Raw genomic sequence first — 16,530 nt, 5'->3', positions numbered from 1 at the left:
CCAAGGAGACACAGGTGTCCCCACCCCTCAGGGAGCCACAGACAGGCTGCATCTCTACCCTGTGGCTTCTCAAAGGGACCAAGGTTGTAGCCAAGTCCCCCCAGCTCTATGGCGATGACACGCCCTGATGGCACATCTGCACAGTGCTAGGGTGAAACCAGACTGCTACCATGCACATGATTTGAAAAAGAAACCTTTATCAGGAAGCCTCTCTGGACTCGGTGGGAGGAGAGGCTGAAGCTGTGGACTTCCACAGTGCTGTGCAAGAATTTACAATCTATGTCTGTTCCAAGTTAGTTCCATGGTGTAACTTCTAGCATTTTTTTCCCAATAAAAAGACCATTAACTGCCTGGCAAGCATGGCTCAGCGGCTGACCATACAACCTATGATCCAGGAGATGGAAGTTTGATTCCCGGTCAGGGCACATGCCGGGTTTGGGGCTCCATCCCCAGCAGGGGGTGTGCAGGAGGCAGCCGATCAATGACTCTCCCATCACTGATGTTTCTCTCTCTCTCTCCCATTTCTTTTCTCTGAAATCAATAAAAATATATTAAAAAAGGAAAAAAAATCATTAAATTCCCTGGGAGTGAGGCTGGAGGTCGAGATGGGCCCCAGTCTGCTAAAGGGCCATAGGAAGCAAACTGGGCCCCTACCCCACCCGCCTGCCTCAGTGTCCTCACCTTGCGGGGGCCTCACACTGAGCGGGGATCTCGGGAGGATGCCACACATGGGGAGAGATCCTGCAGAAACGAGCAGCCCCATCGCGGCTCCTCTGAACCTGTTATTTCAGGCACCTCCTGTCAGGGCAGTGGGATGTAAAGGCTCCTGTAACACTGACTTTGGCAACAGCAGGACATGGGCAGTGCTGAGGCTTGGATGTGACTGTGCGGACGAGCACGGCTGGCGAGCCATCACTCTGCACCCCCGCCCCGCCCCAGGACCTCTACCTCCGCGGGTCAGCCGTGTGCTGGGGGGGCGGGGGGGGGCGGGGATGCCAGTGCCTTGTCGGCCAGGATTCCACCCCCGATTTTCTCCAGAGAAGGAAGAGGCCCAGCCACCTGCCCAACCCTCACCTGCCCGCTCGCCCACGGTGCCCACTCCTGGGAAGCCTAGCACGGACCGGCCCCCGGGGGGCGCAGCCTAGCTGTCGGGGAATCGCCAGTTTGGGGTGGCCATCACAACTTATCTGGACCGCCCCTGCCCTTTAGCGTCCGGTCATAGCCCTGACAAGCGGCACCGCCGCGCCGGCCTCCCCTGGCTGACCGCCGGGCGCCGCCCGCCACCGTCCCGGCCTCCACGTCCATCCTGGAGACCTTTCCGCAGCGTGGCCTCCGGGAAGTGGAGTCGTGTGGCTGAGGGTACATCTCGTCGCCACGCGCAGACGGGGCTTCAGGGCAAGCGCGAGGCTTCGCCGAGTGAACCTGCAAGGACCGGCCCGTCGCCGGGGACGGGCGCACGGGGTCGCCAAGCGCAGAGCTGGGAGCTCAGGCCTCGGCGGGCTTGGGCACCACGGCCGGGCCAGAGGCGGCGGGAGGGGGCTGGGGCCCCGGAGCGACACCGGACGACGCCCCCGAGGGAGGCGCGGGCGGGGCGCGCTGGCCGGAGGAGGCCCTGCGGCGCCGCGCGGGCTTCTCGCCGGTGTGGATCCTCTGGTGGTGGAAGAGGGCCGGGCGCTCGCGGAAGGCTCGGCCGCACTGCGCGCACACGAACGGCTTCTCGCCCGTGTGGATGCGCCGGTGGCTGAGCAGCACGGCGCCCTTGGCGAAGGCCTTGCCGCAGTCCCCGCAGCGGAAGGGCCGCTCGCCCGTGTGCAGCAGCTGGTGCTGCGTGAGGTTGGAGCTGTGGCTGAAGGCGCGGCCGCACTGCGCGCAGGTGAAGGGTTTCTCGCCCGTGTGCACCCGCTGGTGCTTGAAAAGCGAGGAGCCCTGGCTGAAGGCGGCCCCGCAGAGCGTGCAGGCGTAGGGCTTCTCCCCGGTGTGCGTGCGCTCGTGCTGGATCAGGTGCGAGTTGCGGCAGAAGCGGCGGCCGCACCGCGCACAAGCATAGGGCCTCCCGCCCGCGTGGATCTTGCGGTGCTGGCTGAGGTTGGAGCCGTGGCTGAAGGCCTTGCCGCACTCGCCGCAGCGAAAGGCCTTCTCGGCCGTGTGGATGCGCTGGTGCCGCACCAGCGAGGAGCTGTGCCGGAACGCCTTGCCGCAGGCCGGGCACGCGTACGGCGTCTCGCCGCTGTGGATGCGCTGGTGCTGGGTCAGGTGCGACGTCTGGCTGAAGGCCTTGCCGCACTGGGCGCACTCGTAGGGCCGCTCCCCTGTGTGCGTGCGCAGGTGCTTGAGGAGGTCGGAGCTCTTGAGGAAGACTTTGCTGCATGCCCTGCATTCGAAGGCCTTCTCCCCAGGGAGGATGCCGGGGCCGGTGTGGAAGGCCTCGCCCAGCTCGTCCCAGGTGGGGGGCTCCTGGCCAGCGGGGAGTCTCTGGGGCTCGTGCCAAGCTGCCCCCATTCCTAGTTCCCCCACAGTGTGCCTGGCCTCAAGGTCTGGGACACTCTGGAAGGTTCTCCCAGGGGGCTTCTGCACCATGGGCTCCTGCGGCTCCGAAGGCCTTGGCTGCTTGCCTGGCTGGAAGACGCCTGTGAGAGTTTTCTCCTTAGGTGGGCCGCCTGTGGGAGCCCGCAGTGGGGAGGTCAGCCGCAGGCTGACACTGGCCTCACCACTGCCAGGGCCTAGCAGGAGCCTTTCCCAGTAGATCACGGAAACTCCGGTGGGTTTTCTCTCTCGAGATGAGGAAGTGCCCCTACGCCCCTTCAGGCGGTTGCCAGGTTCACAGGCAGCAGCGGTGGGGAGGACCCCAGCAGGCGTTGGAGGGGGCCTTTCCTGGAAGGTCCTTGGCCATGCTGCCTCCCCAGAAACACCTGTGCCCTCTGCCAGACGTGGGGAACCTGAAGGACCAGAAACAGTGGGTGCTGGGGTCATCCTGACCAGGAGGAGGTGACCTGGGCAGGTTGAGTATGTGGGCAAGGGGGACCCCAAGGTCTGCGTGTGAAAGCTGAAGCGAACAGACATCCTTTCTCTGTGTAGCTCACCTGTCTGGGGGACTCCCCAGCCTGCCTACGTTCCTTCCACTGGTAGATATCTGATGCCAGAGTTTTATTTATGAACTCCATTTACTGACTGCCCCTCTCCCCTAGCACCATCAACTCCATGAAGGCAGGACCAGGAAAGTCTTGTTCAAGGCTGTGCCTCTGGTGCTGACAACTGGCCTGGTCATTGCAAGTGCTCAAGAAACAATGAAGGCATAAATGAATGAGTTAATGGCCCCACAGACCATGCAGTGAGGTAAGACAGGGAAGGTTTGAGGCCATACACCTTGGCTGAAGGTGGGGTTCTGAGGTCTCACCACGGCCTGGAGTGCCCTCAGAGTTCCCCCTTTAAGGGCAGCCAAGGCTGCAGCCTCCAGCAGAGGCTAATGATAGAAGGAGAACAGGAGGGAATCAGGTGGGAGGCAGGAGAGGACAGTGTCCAGGAGAAGCGGAACCTTCCCGCCCCTGGAACTCCACTCACCAGGGCTGGGCCTTCTCTGGGCATTCCTGGCCAGGGTCACATCTGACCCACTGAGAACCCAGGGCTCCTCACCACATTCGAGCTGGATGACTATATCAGGTCGGGAGGCAGAGAAGCCTATGACAAAGGACAAGCAAGTGAGGGGCCAGCCCCAGCTCATGACAAGGAACTACCCAACAGAGGGCAGGAACTGTGCAACTAAGAAAACCCAAAGGTTGCATCACAGGTCAGGGCTCACAGGAACAGCTAAATGGTGACTGTGAGGAGAAATGTGTTGGCAATGCCAAAGGAAGGGTACTGAGCCTAGGCACAGAGGTACCACAGCCAGACAGGGACATTCAGCCAGTGGGTGTGGGGCTGCTCACAGGCCACCAGGAGATAAAGGGGTTAGTGCTGGTGGACCAGTATGGCAACAACTGAGCTTTCCCATGGAGGACCCACAGCCTTACCCAGTGAGGCCACGAGTGCGAAGTTCTCCAGCATCACGTGGCGGTACAAGGTCCTCTGGGCTGCATCCAAGAGACCCCACTCTTCCCGGGAGAAGTACACGGCCACATCCTCAAAGATCATCAGACCCTATAACAGTGGGCAGGGGAAGATGGGCATGATCTAAGTTATGGCTGTGTGACCCAGGACTCAACTCCCTGTCCCAATGGCTACTTGTCCTGATGTCCCTCAGACATTCACCCTCCTCCCCCAAGGTTTTGCAGATTCAACTTCCCTCACCTGTCTGGGCTCCCTCTTTGTCTACGCCTTAGGTGCGTCCTCCGCCTGCCCACTGGCCACTCTAGACAAGGCAGCCAGAGTAAGCCCCTGGCCTTCTGCAGGCTGCCACCCCAAAGGCAGTCCCAGGCGTCCAGTCACTCTCAAGCCTTTGCTTAAGCTTACCCTCCCCAGACGTGCCCCTACTGCTCTTGCAATAAGTAACTGTATAGTCCCACCTACCCAGCCCTGCGGAAATTGCCTGATGTTTTAAGGCTGCTTGATCCCCTGTTTGAAGGACTGGCTGATCCCCTCCAGTCTCCACAGGAGTGGACCAAAGAATCTGATGGGCACACAGGAGCCAGCTCCTCCCTCCATAGTCACACCCCCTCTATTTCCTTCTCACTTGGCTGCCACCTGCCAGACTTCCTGAGAGACCAGGGGACTGCCAGCAGCTCTCCATCTCCCTGGAGCACTAACTGCCCACCTATGACTGAGTTGGTGAAACCCCCTCCTCTACATTTGATTCCCAGGCCCTGCCTTGGCTCAGGATACCAGAACTCTGTCCCTAAAAATCAACAATTCCAGGTGCACATGATGCCTCCACTGTGGGGCAGACTCTTCCCGACATTCCCCTGAAACCTGCTTACCCTTCAAATTTCTGATTTTGTCTCCAGCAGCTCCATTTTTCTAATGCTCAGACTAAGAAACTTGTGAAGGTCCTTCACTCAGGACACACGCACACACACCCCGAACCTGATAATAGGCATCTATGTTGGGCATTCAACCGCTTTCCTGACTTCAGTCTGGTCCACATGCCATCATCGCCCCCTCCCCGCACACCGCGCCCCGCCTCTGCGTCTGTCTCCACTCGGGAAAGGGCGGGATAGGTTAAACTTCCTAACCTAAAGCATGTCCAAGATCTTCCACAACGCCCGGCGCCCTCGGGATAGTGCACTCCCCGGCCTGACCCACTATCTTCTCTCCCCGAGCTCCGCGTGAGAAGCTCTGGTCCGGAAGCACCCAGGCTGCGCCGACCCCCGCTGCTACACGCGGGACCCCCACCCCTTGGCTGCCAGCGGTGGGGGCCCTGCGCGCGCGGGGACTCCGGGCCAGGGCACACCCGAGAGGGGAGGCCAAGACGTCCAGGTAAAGTCCCTGCTAGGCGGGGCTCTGGTCCACGGAGGGGTCCGGGCGGCGGGCGGTGCTGGGGCTCCCTCTACTCACCTGCGCCGCCGCCGCCATCAGGATCAGCGCTTGGGCGGCCGACCCAGGCGCCCCGGCTCCTGGTCTCGGCCTCCCGGTCCGTCAAGGGGGCGGACGGCCAGGGCACCGCCTCCGCAGCGCCACGGAGGCCGCGGAGCACGTGGGTCCAGGCGCCGCCCGAAGGCCCCAGGGGGCTGCCCACGCTGCACCGGAGAAACCGAGGCCGGGGGGCGTGGCCGGGGCCCGCGGCCGCGGCGCGTGCGGAGCGAGCCCTGCGCCCGCGCCCTCCTCCGGCCTCGCCTCGGGCCTCCAGAGCCTCCTGGAAAACCAGCCCCGAGCCCGCTCCAGCCCGACACCGGTGCGGCCCGAGGCTCCGCGGCGCAGTGACAGCCCCCGAGGCCGGAAGTCCAGCCCCCGCCAGCCCTCATTGGCGCAAAGCGGCGAGGCGGCTTCCGCGCAGAGCCTTCTGGGAGGGGAAGTTCCCGGGTGCTTTGCCTGAGGCCCGCTTTTCCTGATCTCCGTGGCAACGGCCAAGCGTCACCGCGTGGGATGCTGGGAAGTGGAGCCCCAGTGCGCCTCCGCTGCGCGGGGCTAAGGCGCGGGTGGGGCTCTGAGCTGGGCTGGTGTGGAAGAGGCAGGTTAGTAAGAAGCTCGGGTAATTTGGCAAATGTAATGGGAAAAGTGAGACAGTTAAATAAGGCAAAGCAATTTATAGCCAGAAAATAAGTTGCAAGGGCTTACTTTCCCTAACCAAGGATACTTAGGAGCAAATGGTTTTCACATTGCAGACCTTGAGGGAGTTTGGGGGAGTCAGGCCCACCTCAGTCCTGTCCCCCCTGTGGCAGTCTTTGAAGATGAAGCTGACCAGAGAATGACCCTGATCCCTCTATACTTCATTTTGATGAATCAGCATATTAAAGGACACACCCGGAAAGCTGATGAATATTCTATTAAGATCCTCCTGGAGACGGCTCCTAAAATTCCCACCTTTGGAAAATAGATAAAAGCCTTCAAGATAAAGGAAGCCACAGCTTGGAGCACACCCAGGCCTTGCCCTTTCTTTCCTCAGGGGGTATATGTTTGCTCTTTCTCCAAAGCTCTAAGAGTCCTTACCAGACTTGCAACCAGGGGTGAACCAGGCAGCGGCACCCTGTCTGGGCTAACCCCCTGAACCTGCGTCCAAGGGCCCTCCTTTTGCCTCTGTAACGTGTTTCCTGAGTCCAAGCAGTCCAGCTGGCTCACTTCTGCCTGTGTGATTGTCTAAAGGGTCCAGGCAGCCACACCTAGGCTTTCCTCTTCCTCATGTTTCCAAAGGGCCAAGGCAGCTTCGCCTAGGCTCACTCCTGTTGCTTTGATCTTTGCCTCTTTTATCTTAAGCTCTTCCTTTATTTCACTGTCCCTGGCTTTAATAAACAAACTCTTAAAATCGCCTGGACTCTTGTTGTGAAATCTTTCCTGCACAAAGTCAAGAACCCACACAGTCCAGACTATGTCGGGGCAGATCCACCTCGGTCCTAGCCCCTTTCCAATGTACTAGTACATTCCTTGTGCAGCTCACATACTGAAACATAGAAAGTCATCCTTTACAGGCTGATGGGCACTTGGGGCTTTGGGGCCCTGGTATCACTGACTTCCCACATAGTTTGGCACTCCTATCACCAGCACTGAGGCTGGGAAGTATCCCACTTGCAGACAGGCTCATGGCAGAAGCAGGCCCTCCTTGTGTGTAGGGCTCCCATGCATTATTTCCTGGTCAGGCTCTCCTGTGCTGTGGCCTGGCATCCAAAGCTACCTGGCTGCGCATCAGAGACACACTCCTGGCTGTTCATACAGGGGACACAGGAGAGGCTCCTGGTTCAGACCCAGCCTCCACCAGTCCCTGAAGCAGCCCAGTGGGAACGCTGCAGCCCGGCTAGGCGTGGCTCAGTGGTTCAGCGTCGACCTAGGATCCTGGCGATCAGGGTTCAATTCCCAGTCAGGGCACATGCCCAGGTTGTGGGCTCAATCCCCAGTCGGGGGCGTGCAGGAGGCAGCCGATCAATGACTCTCTCATCATTGATGTCTCTATCTCTCTCCCTCTCCCTTCCTCTCTCTGAAATCAATAAAGATATATTAAAAAAAAAAAAAAAAGACACAAGGTACTTCTGTCCTAAAATAAAATAAAATAAAATGTTTAAAAAAGAAATGCTGCAGAAAGCCGGTAGGAAGGCAAGAGTCTTTTGTTTATTTTTTAAATATATTTTTGTTGATTTCAGAGAGAGGAAGGGAAAGGGAGAGATAGAAACATTAACGATGAGAGAGCATCATGGACCAGCTGCTTCCTGCACACCCCCTACTGGGGACTGAGCCCGAAATCAGGGCATGTGCCCTGACTAGGAATTGAACCGTGACCTCCAGGTTCATGGGTTCACGCTCAACCACCCACTGGGGGAGTGACTCTTTTGATTCAGGCTGCAGCACCCGCTCACACAGACCTCTTCTCCCCACAGGACGTGTGGAAAAGAAAGTCCTTGTGACAGATCTGACCCTTCCAGGGAAATCTCCAGAGGAGAGAAGCCTTAGGGGCCTTAAGTGTGTGGTGGCTGAGAACTGACCTGCTTTGGCCAAGGGGACCCGTGAAGTGTCTGCAGGCAGCTCAGGGGAAGCTCCCCTGCTTCATGGACGTAGTTAGATCTGCACGTGGCACCTGCGGTGTCCTGGAAGGTGGCAATAAATGGACAGAGATGGGAACTCAGGGAAGGTAAGGAGGTGGGTTTTGACCATGTACAGGGGAGACGTCCCAGAGACTCCCAAGGGGGGGTCATGGATGGGCAGCTGGACATGTGTGTCTACATCACGCTGAGGGACCTGGCGAGGGGAAAAAGCCTCCACCCCCTGAGGGGGTCACTGTAATCTGAGAATGGGACTGGTGGGCAGTGACGCGAGGGCGTGCTTCCTGGTCACCTAGGCAACGACCGAACGGCACCGCGATTGGCTCAAAAAAACAGTTACTGTCTGCGGCGGGCCTGGAGCCAATCAGACTCGGGGCGCGCAGGGTGGGGGCGGGGTTCCGTCCTCGCCGCTGCGCCTTCCTTTCGCCCGGACGCTCCCGGCTGCGGGGCTGGAGGAGGCGCCGGGAAGTGCCGGACCTTCGCCGAGACTTTGCGGGCGCTTTCACCCCGCGAATGGCTCCTTCCTGATCCTCGGTCCTTCCGGATGCGGAACTCACGCGACGAGTCTCCGCACTCCGCCTTCGTCCCGAGGCCCCGGGAGGAAGACCCCAGGTTCCCGGGCCCGTTTACACCGGGAGACGGAGGCCCCGAGTGCGACCGTTAGCCCGCGGTCGTCCATCCCGGCCGGCAGCGTCGCGGATGGACTCCCCGCAGGCGAGCCGAGGGTCCCGGCCCTCATGATCGCGGAGGTGCCCTGGGCCTTCGCCTACACGAGTCTGGGGCCCTAGTTGTCACTTTCCCGAAGCGTCCTGAACCCCAGCCAGAGGTTATATGGCAGGACCTCATCTCTGGACGCCAGTGGGAAAAGGCCTGGAAGGGTGTCCTGGAGTTGCCGGAGAATGTCATAGATTCTCTTGTGGTGACGTGAGGAAAGAATCCAAACGCGCACACATGGAGAAGTTCAAACGGGAGGTAAGCCCTGGCCGGGTTGCTCAGTGGTCAGGGCGGCCCGCAGACTGAAGGGTCCTGGGTTCCATTCCAGCCAAGTGCACGTACCTGGGTTGCAGGTTCAATCCGGGCCCTGGTTGGGGTGGCTGTGGGAGGCAACCAATGATGTTCTCTTCCCCCCCATCCCTCCCTCCCTCCCTCCCTCCCTCCCTCCCTCCCTCCCTCCCTCCCTCCCTCCCTCCCTCCCTCTCTCTCTTCCACTCTCTGAAAAAGCAATGGAGAAAATGTCCTCGGGTGAGGATTAAAAAAAAGTAAACATGACTTTACTGCGAATTAGGGGCAATTAATACACCCTTAGGAATTTTAGGGTGGGCAGGCTCTGAAGCACTGCCACCAGGCTTCAGTTAACCCTCCATATCTCTTCTTGGCGCCGGTAAAGGATGAGGAACCATTCCAATTATCCAACCCAAATTCCTAGCGTTTCCCGGGTCTGGATTGGACCCTCCTCCCAGTAAATTCTATTGGGGTTTCCTGCCCTCTATCCGACTGTTCCCAGGCTAGGCCCCGCCCCTCTGTTTCGTCACCGATTCTCATTGCGCATGTCCAAACGGTCATTACAGCGTCTAGTTCCTATCGCGCATGCGCCCAGCAGAGGCCTCTCCTCCCCTCCCTCCTGTGTTGGGCTTTCAGCACCTTGGGGAGCTTTTCCTGTCCGGTTCTAATAAGTCTCCTGGCCTCCTGTCAGCAGTCCCCTAGGGTGTGCTAATGTGTCTGTTTACCAGTAAACTAGATGGAAATTTTGCTCTTTACCTGCTTCTGCTTCCCAGTTCATTAAGATTACTTGGTTCTCTTTTGCTTTCTCCCTTATATTAATAACTAATTATTTTCTCATATCAATAACTAGCTACCTATTCTGACACAGGCACAGGGATCAGCATGTGCAAATTGTTTGGAAGTGAGTATGAGGTGGAAGTGTTCAGGGAACCACATATCTCCATTTTGTCTGGTGGAAATAAAGAGCCAGGGGTACCACAGTCAAGCTTGGATGGCAGGCTGAGGGGCTCGGCTTCTATTCAGAGATTGTGGAAGTCAAGGAAAGTTGGAGCAGAGGAGGAAGGTGATATGATCAGGTCTTAACCAGCTCCCTCTGGATGCTGGGTGGAGTGAGGTTGGAGGTAGGAAGACCATCAAGGAGGTGACTGCAATAGTCCAGGTGTATGCTTTTAGTGTCTGCGGAAGTAGGAGAAATGGCTCTTGATCTGCTTTGCAAGTCGATGGACTCAATTTCCTGGTGTGGGGCAGTAAGGTAACATGGTTGACTGATAGATTTTTCAGATGTAGAAGTTGGTGTGAGGAATAGATTTCAGAGTGAAGATAAAGAGTTGGGTTTTGGCCATATTGTATTTGAGATGCCCCAGAGACTGCCAAACTGTGGTGCCAAGTGTGCTTTATGCCAGGTCCAGACTGGTGACATCCAAGGGATGGAGGCTTGTCTGTGTGGACACTGTGCAGCTGTGGGTCGGGGTCAGGGTGGTGACCAAGCCTCTGAGCAGAGAGTAGACCTGGGATAAAAATATGAAGCATACAAGCCTTACAGGTAGGAGTTTAGGGTGGTTTATGTCTCTACAGCTCATCAGGTTTTGGGGTCCTGGGGATTTTGTCAGTCTGGTGGAGTAGCAGTAGCCAACAGGGTCAGGCTGAGTCCCCAAGCCAAGGATTTGTGTGTTAAGATGAGTGAGGACAGCCCAGCTGGCGTGGCTCAGTGGTTGAGTATCGACCTGTGAACCAGGAGGTCACATTTCGATTCCGGTCAGAGCGCATGCCTGGGTTGTAGGCTTGATCCCCAGTAGGGGGCGTGCAGTAGGCAGCCCATCATTGATGTTTCTCTCTCTCTGCCTCTCTCTCTCTGAAATAATAAAAAAAAAGGGAGGGGGTGAGGACAGCCCAGCTGGTGTGGCTCAGAGGTTAATGCATTGGTCTGTGCACCAAAGGGTCTTGGGTTCTATTCCCAGTGAAGGGTATGTACCTGGGTCACAGGTTCAATCCCGGACCCCAGTCTGGGCACTTGTGAGAGGCCAATCGATGTGTCTCTCTCACATCGATGCCTCTCTCTCTCCTTCCCTTCCACTCTCTAAAAATCAATCTCAGGTAAGGATTAACCAAAAATAAATTTAAAATTTTTAAAAAGTTAAAAAAAAGAGGAGTGAGGACAGAGGACAGCTATGACTGGTGAGGGCATGTGCAAGGGCAGAAGTGGAAGGAGCTGAATATTGAAGCAACTGGGCAAGGAGGGGAGGCATTTACTAGAGGGGTGATGACTGTCTCTGGCAGTGGGGGTTTCTGGAGATCTGGGGCAGGCCAGTATTGGATCCTGGGACTCTAGGGAGATGCCCGTGGTATGGACAAGGTGTAGAGGGGTGGGAAAATGTGGATGGTATGGTTCCTGTACAAGGTGAGGGAATGTGAACCAATGGTCCCTGGTGCTAGAGGCTTAAGGGAGAAAGGAGAGTCCCAATTTTCTCATATCTGGGGAACATAAAGGAAATTGGCTAGTGGGGGAGGCAGGGCAGTGTGCCAGCCCAGAACTCAGCATCCATCTGCCCACATGCCTTTTGTCCTGAATATACAGTGGCCTGTGGGACTACAAGGAGAGAGGGACACCAATGGTGCCAGGGCCTGTCATCTCCTCTCAAGTGGGGGCCTGAGGAGGAGGAACTGCATGTGGGTGAGGGGAGGATGAACTAAGGAGGTCATGAGAAGAGGATATGACAGTGGTAGCTGTTGTAGAACTCTGAGTCATAGGTCAAGGGCCTGGATGTGTCCATTTGAGTATTTTTTTGTTTTTCAGCCCATCTTTTGGCCCCCTGGCTCAGCTGTCCCATCGTTGCAGAGCCCAGTGACCTTTGAGGATGTGGCTGTGTACTTCTCCAAGGAGGAGTGGGGTCTCCTTGATGAGGTTCAGAGGCATCTGTACCAAGATGTGATGCTGGAAATCTTTGAGCTCATGACCTCACTTGGTAAGACCCTTATGCCCTATTGCACTATGGTGACCAGCTTCTGCCCTGTGCCTTTTTCCCACAGAAAGTTCTGTTTGTCCCAAAGCCCAACCATGGGTGCTGCTTCCTTCCCACGTTTCATGTTGTAAGAGCTAGGACTGGGCTGCATGTACTTCCCTGTCTCTCACTGGACAGCCTCATGAGTGATCCTAATAGCTGTTGAGTATTTTGAGGATCCTTGTGGGAGCAGAGGTTGGGGACCAGGTAACTCCAGTCTGCTTAATGGCTCCCACTGAGCTTGAGCCAGTGTGGGGCCTGCCCAGGCTCTGCCCCTTCTCCCATAAGATGTTTTTCAAAAACAGCTTTATTGAGATACACCATAAGTTCACTCTTTTAAAGCATATGTTTACACAGGTATATGAATATCACAATCCAATTTCGGAACATGTTCATCTAAAGGGAGATTTGGTACCCATTAGCAGTCATTCCCTATCCTCCCTCATCCCTTCTCCCCAAGTCATGGGCAACCTCTAATCTACTTTCTGACTGTACAGATTTGCTTATTCTAGACATTTCATGTAAACGGAATCACACAATACATGTTTTCCTGTGAGTAGCTTTCATTTAACTTATGTTTCAGAGGTTCATCCGTGTTGTAGCATATACAGCATTCATTCCTTTTTATGGTTGAAAAATATTCCACTGTATAGAGTTTGTTTATCCAGTTGATGGGCATTTGGCTTGTTTCCACCTCTTGGCTACTATGAACAATGTTGCTGTGAACATTCACATACAATTTTTTGTGTAGATATGTTTTGATTTCTCTTCGGTAGATATATAGAAATGGAACTTTCCAACTGTTTTCCAAAATGGTGGCACCATTTTACATTCCCACTGCAGCGTATGAGTGTTCGTTTCTCTGCTTCCTCAACAACACTTGTTTTTTCCTTATAGCCACCCTAGTGGGTGTGAAGTGGTATCTCCTTGTGGTTTGGATTTGCATTTCTCTCATGACCAATGATGCTGAACATCCTCCATTTGTGTGTATGCACCTTTCTTTAAGGAATGCTTATTCGCGTCCTTTGCCCCATCTCTGTCCTGGTCTCTGGCAAAGCCTCCTTTATTCTGTGGCATGGCTGGGTACTGTCCTACACAGTGGACCCTTCACTCTTATTCTGTCAACAATCCCTTTAACCCCTTCCTGTATGTGTCAGTTACACATTTCTAATGAAGTCACCCTTTGCGCCAAGTGGAACACTGAATTAGTGAGAAACTTCTCTGATTTTAGGTTGTTGGCATGAAGCAGATGATGAGGAGGCCTGTCCCAAGCAGAATGCTTCTATAGAAGGGGTGTGCCAGGTCAGGATCCCCAATACACATCCTTCCACCCAGAAGACTGATTCCTGTGACATGTGTGGTCCATTCATGAAAGACATTTTACACCTAGATGAACATCAAGGAACACATCCTGAGGAGATCCCCTACACATGTGGAGCATGTGGAAGAGGGTTTTGGTTCAATGTAAACTTCTTCCAGCACCAGAAGGAGCCCAGTGGAGAGAAGCCCTTCAGATGGGACAAGGACAGGGACTTGTTTGTGAAGAGCTCTATAGTGTACCTGTCAGAGAAGCCCTTCACTTGCAGGGAAGGTGGTAAGGATGTCTCAGGCAGCCATGACCTCCTCCAGCACCCAGCCATCAACAGCAGCGGGAAGTCACATAGGAACACAGAGTGCAGGGAGGCCTTCCCACACAGTTCCAGCCTTGAGCAGCTCCTAAAAGTCTATACCACACATAAGCTCCTCAAGTGCAGTGACTGTGGCAAAGCCTTCCAGGAGAGCTCAGCCTTCCTCAACCACCTGAGAATGCACTCTGAAGAGACACCATTTAGATGCCCAACAATTGTAAATTCCTTAGAGGAGAAATCAACCCTTGTTAATTACCAAAAATTTCACACTGGAGAAACATCACATGTGTGTAAAGAGTGAAGGCCTTTAGTTACCCATCTAAGCTGAGGAAGCACCAGCAATTTCACACTGGAGTAAAATACTATGAGTGTAGTGACTGTGGGAAAACCTTCAGCCACAAACTCACACTTGTCCATCACCAGAGAATTCACACAGGAGAAAGGCCCTACGAGTGGAGTGCATGTGGGAAAGCCTTTAATAACAGGTCACACCTCATTCAGCATGAAAAAGTTCACAATGGAGAAAGACCTTTCAAGTGCAGTGAGTGTGGAAGAGCTTTTAAAAAAAACTCCGAACTTGCTAAGCACCAGAGAGTTCACAATGGAGAGCGGCCTTTTGAATGTAGAGAATGTGGAAGAGACTTCAGGCAAAGCTCCCATCTCCTTCGCCATCAGAAAGTTCACACTGGAGAGCGGCCTTTTGAATGCAGTAAATGTGGGAAAGCCTTCAGTGATAGCACCACCCTCATTCAGCACCAGAAAGTACACACTGGGCAAAGGCCTTATGAGTGCAGCAAATGTAGCAAAACCTTCAGCCGCAGTTCCAGCCTGATTCAGCACTGGAGGATTCACACTGGAGAAAGGCCTTTTGAGTGCAGTGAGTGTGGAAGAGCTTTTAACAAAAAATCCAATCTTGCTCAGCACCAGAGGGTTCACAGTGGAGAGCGGCCTTTTGAATGTAGCGAATGTGGAAGAGACTTCAGGCAAAGCTCCCACCTCCTTCGACATCAGAAAGTTCACACTGGAGAGCGGCCTTTTGAATGTAGTGAATGTGGGAAAGCCTTCAGCAATAACACCACCCTCATTCAGCACCAGACAGTACACACTGAGCAAAAGCCTTATGAATGCAGCAAGTGTAGGAAAGCCTTCAGCCGCAGTTCCAGCCTGATTCAACACTGGAGGATTCACACTGGAGAAAGGCCTTTCGAGTGTAGTAAGTGTGGAACAGCTTTTAACAAAAGCTCCAATCTTGCTCAGCACCAGAGAATTCACAGTGGAGAGCGGCCTTTTGAATGTAGTGAGTGTGGAAGAGACTTCAGGCAAAGCTCCCACCTCCTTCGACATCAGAAAGTTCACACTGGAGCACAGCCTTTCGAATCTACAAAGGCCTTCAGATACAGCACCACCCTCATTCAGCACCAGAAAGTACACACTGGGCAAAGGCCTTATGTGTTCAGCAAATGTAGGAAAGCCTTCAGCTGCAGTTCCAGCCTGATTCAGCACTGGAGGATTCACACAGGAGAAAGGCCTTATGACTGCAGTGAATGTGGGAAGGCCTTTGCTCACAGTTCCAGTCTCATTAAACACCGGAGAATTCACACAAAGGAAAGGCCATATGAGTGCCGTGAATGTGGGAAATTCTTTAGCCAAAACTCCATTCTTGTTAAACATCAGAAAGTTCACACTGGAGAAAGGCCTTATGGGTGCAGTGAATGTGGGAAATTCTTTAGCCAAAAGTACAGCCTCATTTATCACTGGAGAGTTCACACTGGAGAAAGGCCTTTTGAGTGCAGTGAGTGCAGGAAAGCCTTCAGCAGCAACTCTCACCTGGTTCGTCACCAAAGAGTTCACACACAAGAAAGGACCTACGAGTGCAGTCAAAGTGGGAAAGCTTTTAGTGAAAGGTCCACACTTGTTCCACACCAGGTAGTTCTCAGCAGAGAAAGGACTTATGAGTGCAGAGGGTTTGTATCCAGCCTGACATTGAGGCATGGAGGACACAGAAAGGGAGAAAATAACTCTTTAACAGGGCAGTGAGGGGATTCATGAGGAGGGGGCATCTTGGCCCAGTTGAAGGGGTGTTACTTGGAGAGAGAGAATGAGGGTCAGGCAGGCATCCCTGACGAGCTGAGGGCACAAAAAAAGTGCCCAGGGGCCAGGAGCTGCTGTGTGGATTCTAGAAGAGCTACCACTGGCTGGGGAAAAGACATTCCCTGGGGAGCCAAGACAGAAGTTGTGACCATGGGCTGCTGGCACTGGCTTGCCAGGTGAGGTTTGGGCTAACATGATGGTATTCTGGCAGGATAGTAAGAAGCTAGGAAAATTCCTGGGCAACTAGAATGGGGAAATTGAGACAAGAAAATTAAACAAGGCCAAAACTTAACAGCCAGCTTGTGATTCTCAAGACCTTATCCAAGGACTCTTGAGAACATATGGGTTATACCCTATTCCCTAACCAGAAAATACAGAGCTTAAATCACCCTGGCCTGGGAAAATAGAGAACAAAGACCCAATCAATGCCATCAGCTAAACCCAAGGGCAGCCCGGCCAGGCGTGGCTCAGCGGTTGAGCATCAACCTAGGATCCAGGAGAACGGGGTTCAATTTCCGGTCAGGACACATGCCCAGGTTGCGGGCTAGGCAGCTGATCAATGACTCTCCCATCACTGATGTTTCTCTCTCTCTCTCTCCCCCTCCTTTTCTCTCTCTGAAATCAATAAAGATATATTTAAAAAAAAATAAACCCAAGGACAAGTGTAGAGCATTGGCCCATTCATCCTAGGAT

General features: G+C 54.6%; 2 protein-coding genes across 2 annotated transcripts; one reads left to right on the top strand and one right to left on the bottom strand.

Annotated features, from left to right (window-relative positions):
- Window positions 1-1,347: 1,347 nt before the first annotated feature.
- Window positions 1,348-5,649, bottom strand: LOC107539369 (uncharacterized). Its single transcript, XM_016215836.2, has 4 exons — window positions 5,488-5,649; window positions 4,008-4,134; window positions 3,559-3,675; window positions 1,348-2,936 (listed from the first exon to the last, which is right to left on the bottom strand). The coding sequence occupies exons 1-4, from the start codon at window positions 5,503-5,505 to the stop codon at window positions 1,486-1,488; spliced, it is 1,713 nt and encodes a 570-aa protein (XP_016071322.2). The 5' UTR covers window positions 5,506-5,649; the 3' UTR covers window positions 1,348-1,485.
- A 6,169-nt stretch (window positions 5,650-11,818) lies between these two features.
- Window positions 11,819-15,969, top strand: ZNF132 (zinc finger protein 132). The gene is given in 3 exon segments (XM_016215837.2): window positions 11,819-12,082; window positions 13,350-14,042; window positions 14,045-15,969. Coding segments are annotated over 3 exon segments (2,634 nt in total). The 5' UTR covers window positions 11,819-11,880; the 3' UTR covers window positions 15,784-15,969.
- Window positions 15,970-16,530: the final 561 nt, after the last annotated feature.

This window comes from Miniopterus natalensis, chromosome 18, assembly GCF_054644295.1.
Source record: "Miniopterus natalensis isolate mMinNat1 chromosome 18, mMinNat1.hap1, whole genome shotgun sequence".
NCBI lineage: Eukaryota > Metazoa > Chordata > Mammalia > Chiroptera > Miniopteridae > Miniopterus > Miniopterus natalensis.
The sequence above is the reverse complement of the archived record's forward strand: the minus strand, read 5'-3'. Positions and strand labels throughout refer to the sequence as shown.

Bases quoted from the DNA above. Each gene is read 5' to 3' on its own strand.
- LOC107539369 (XM_016215836.2), bottom strand. The intron at 3,676-4,007 runs GTAAGGCTGTGG...CCTTTGTCATAG, and splicing joins CGCACTCGTGGCCTCACTGG to GCTTCTCTGCCTCCCGACCT. The intron at 2,937-3,558 runs GTGAGTGGAGTT...CTGGTCCTTCAG, and splicing joins CCAGAGAAGGCCCAGCCCTG to GTTCCCCACGTCTGGCAGAG.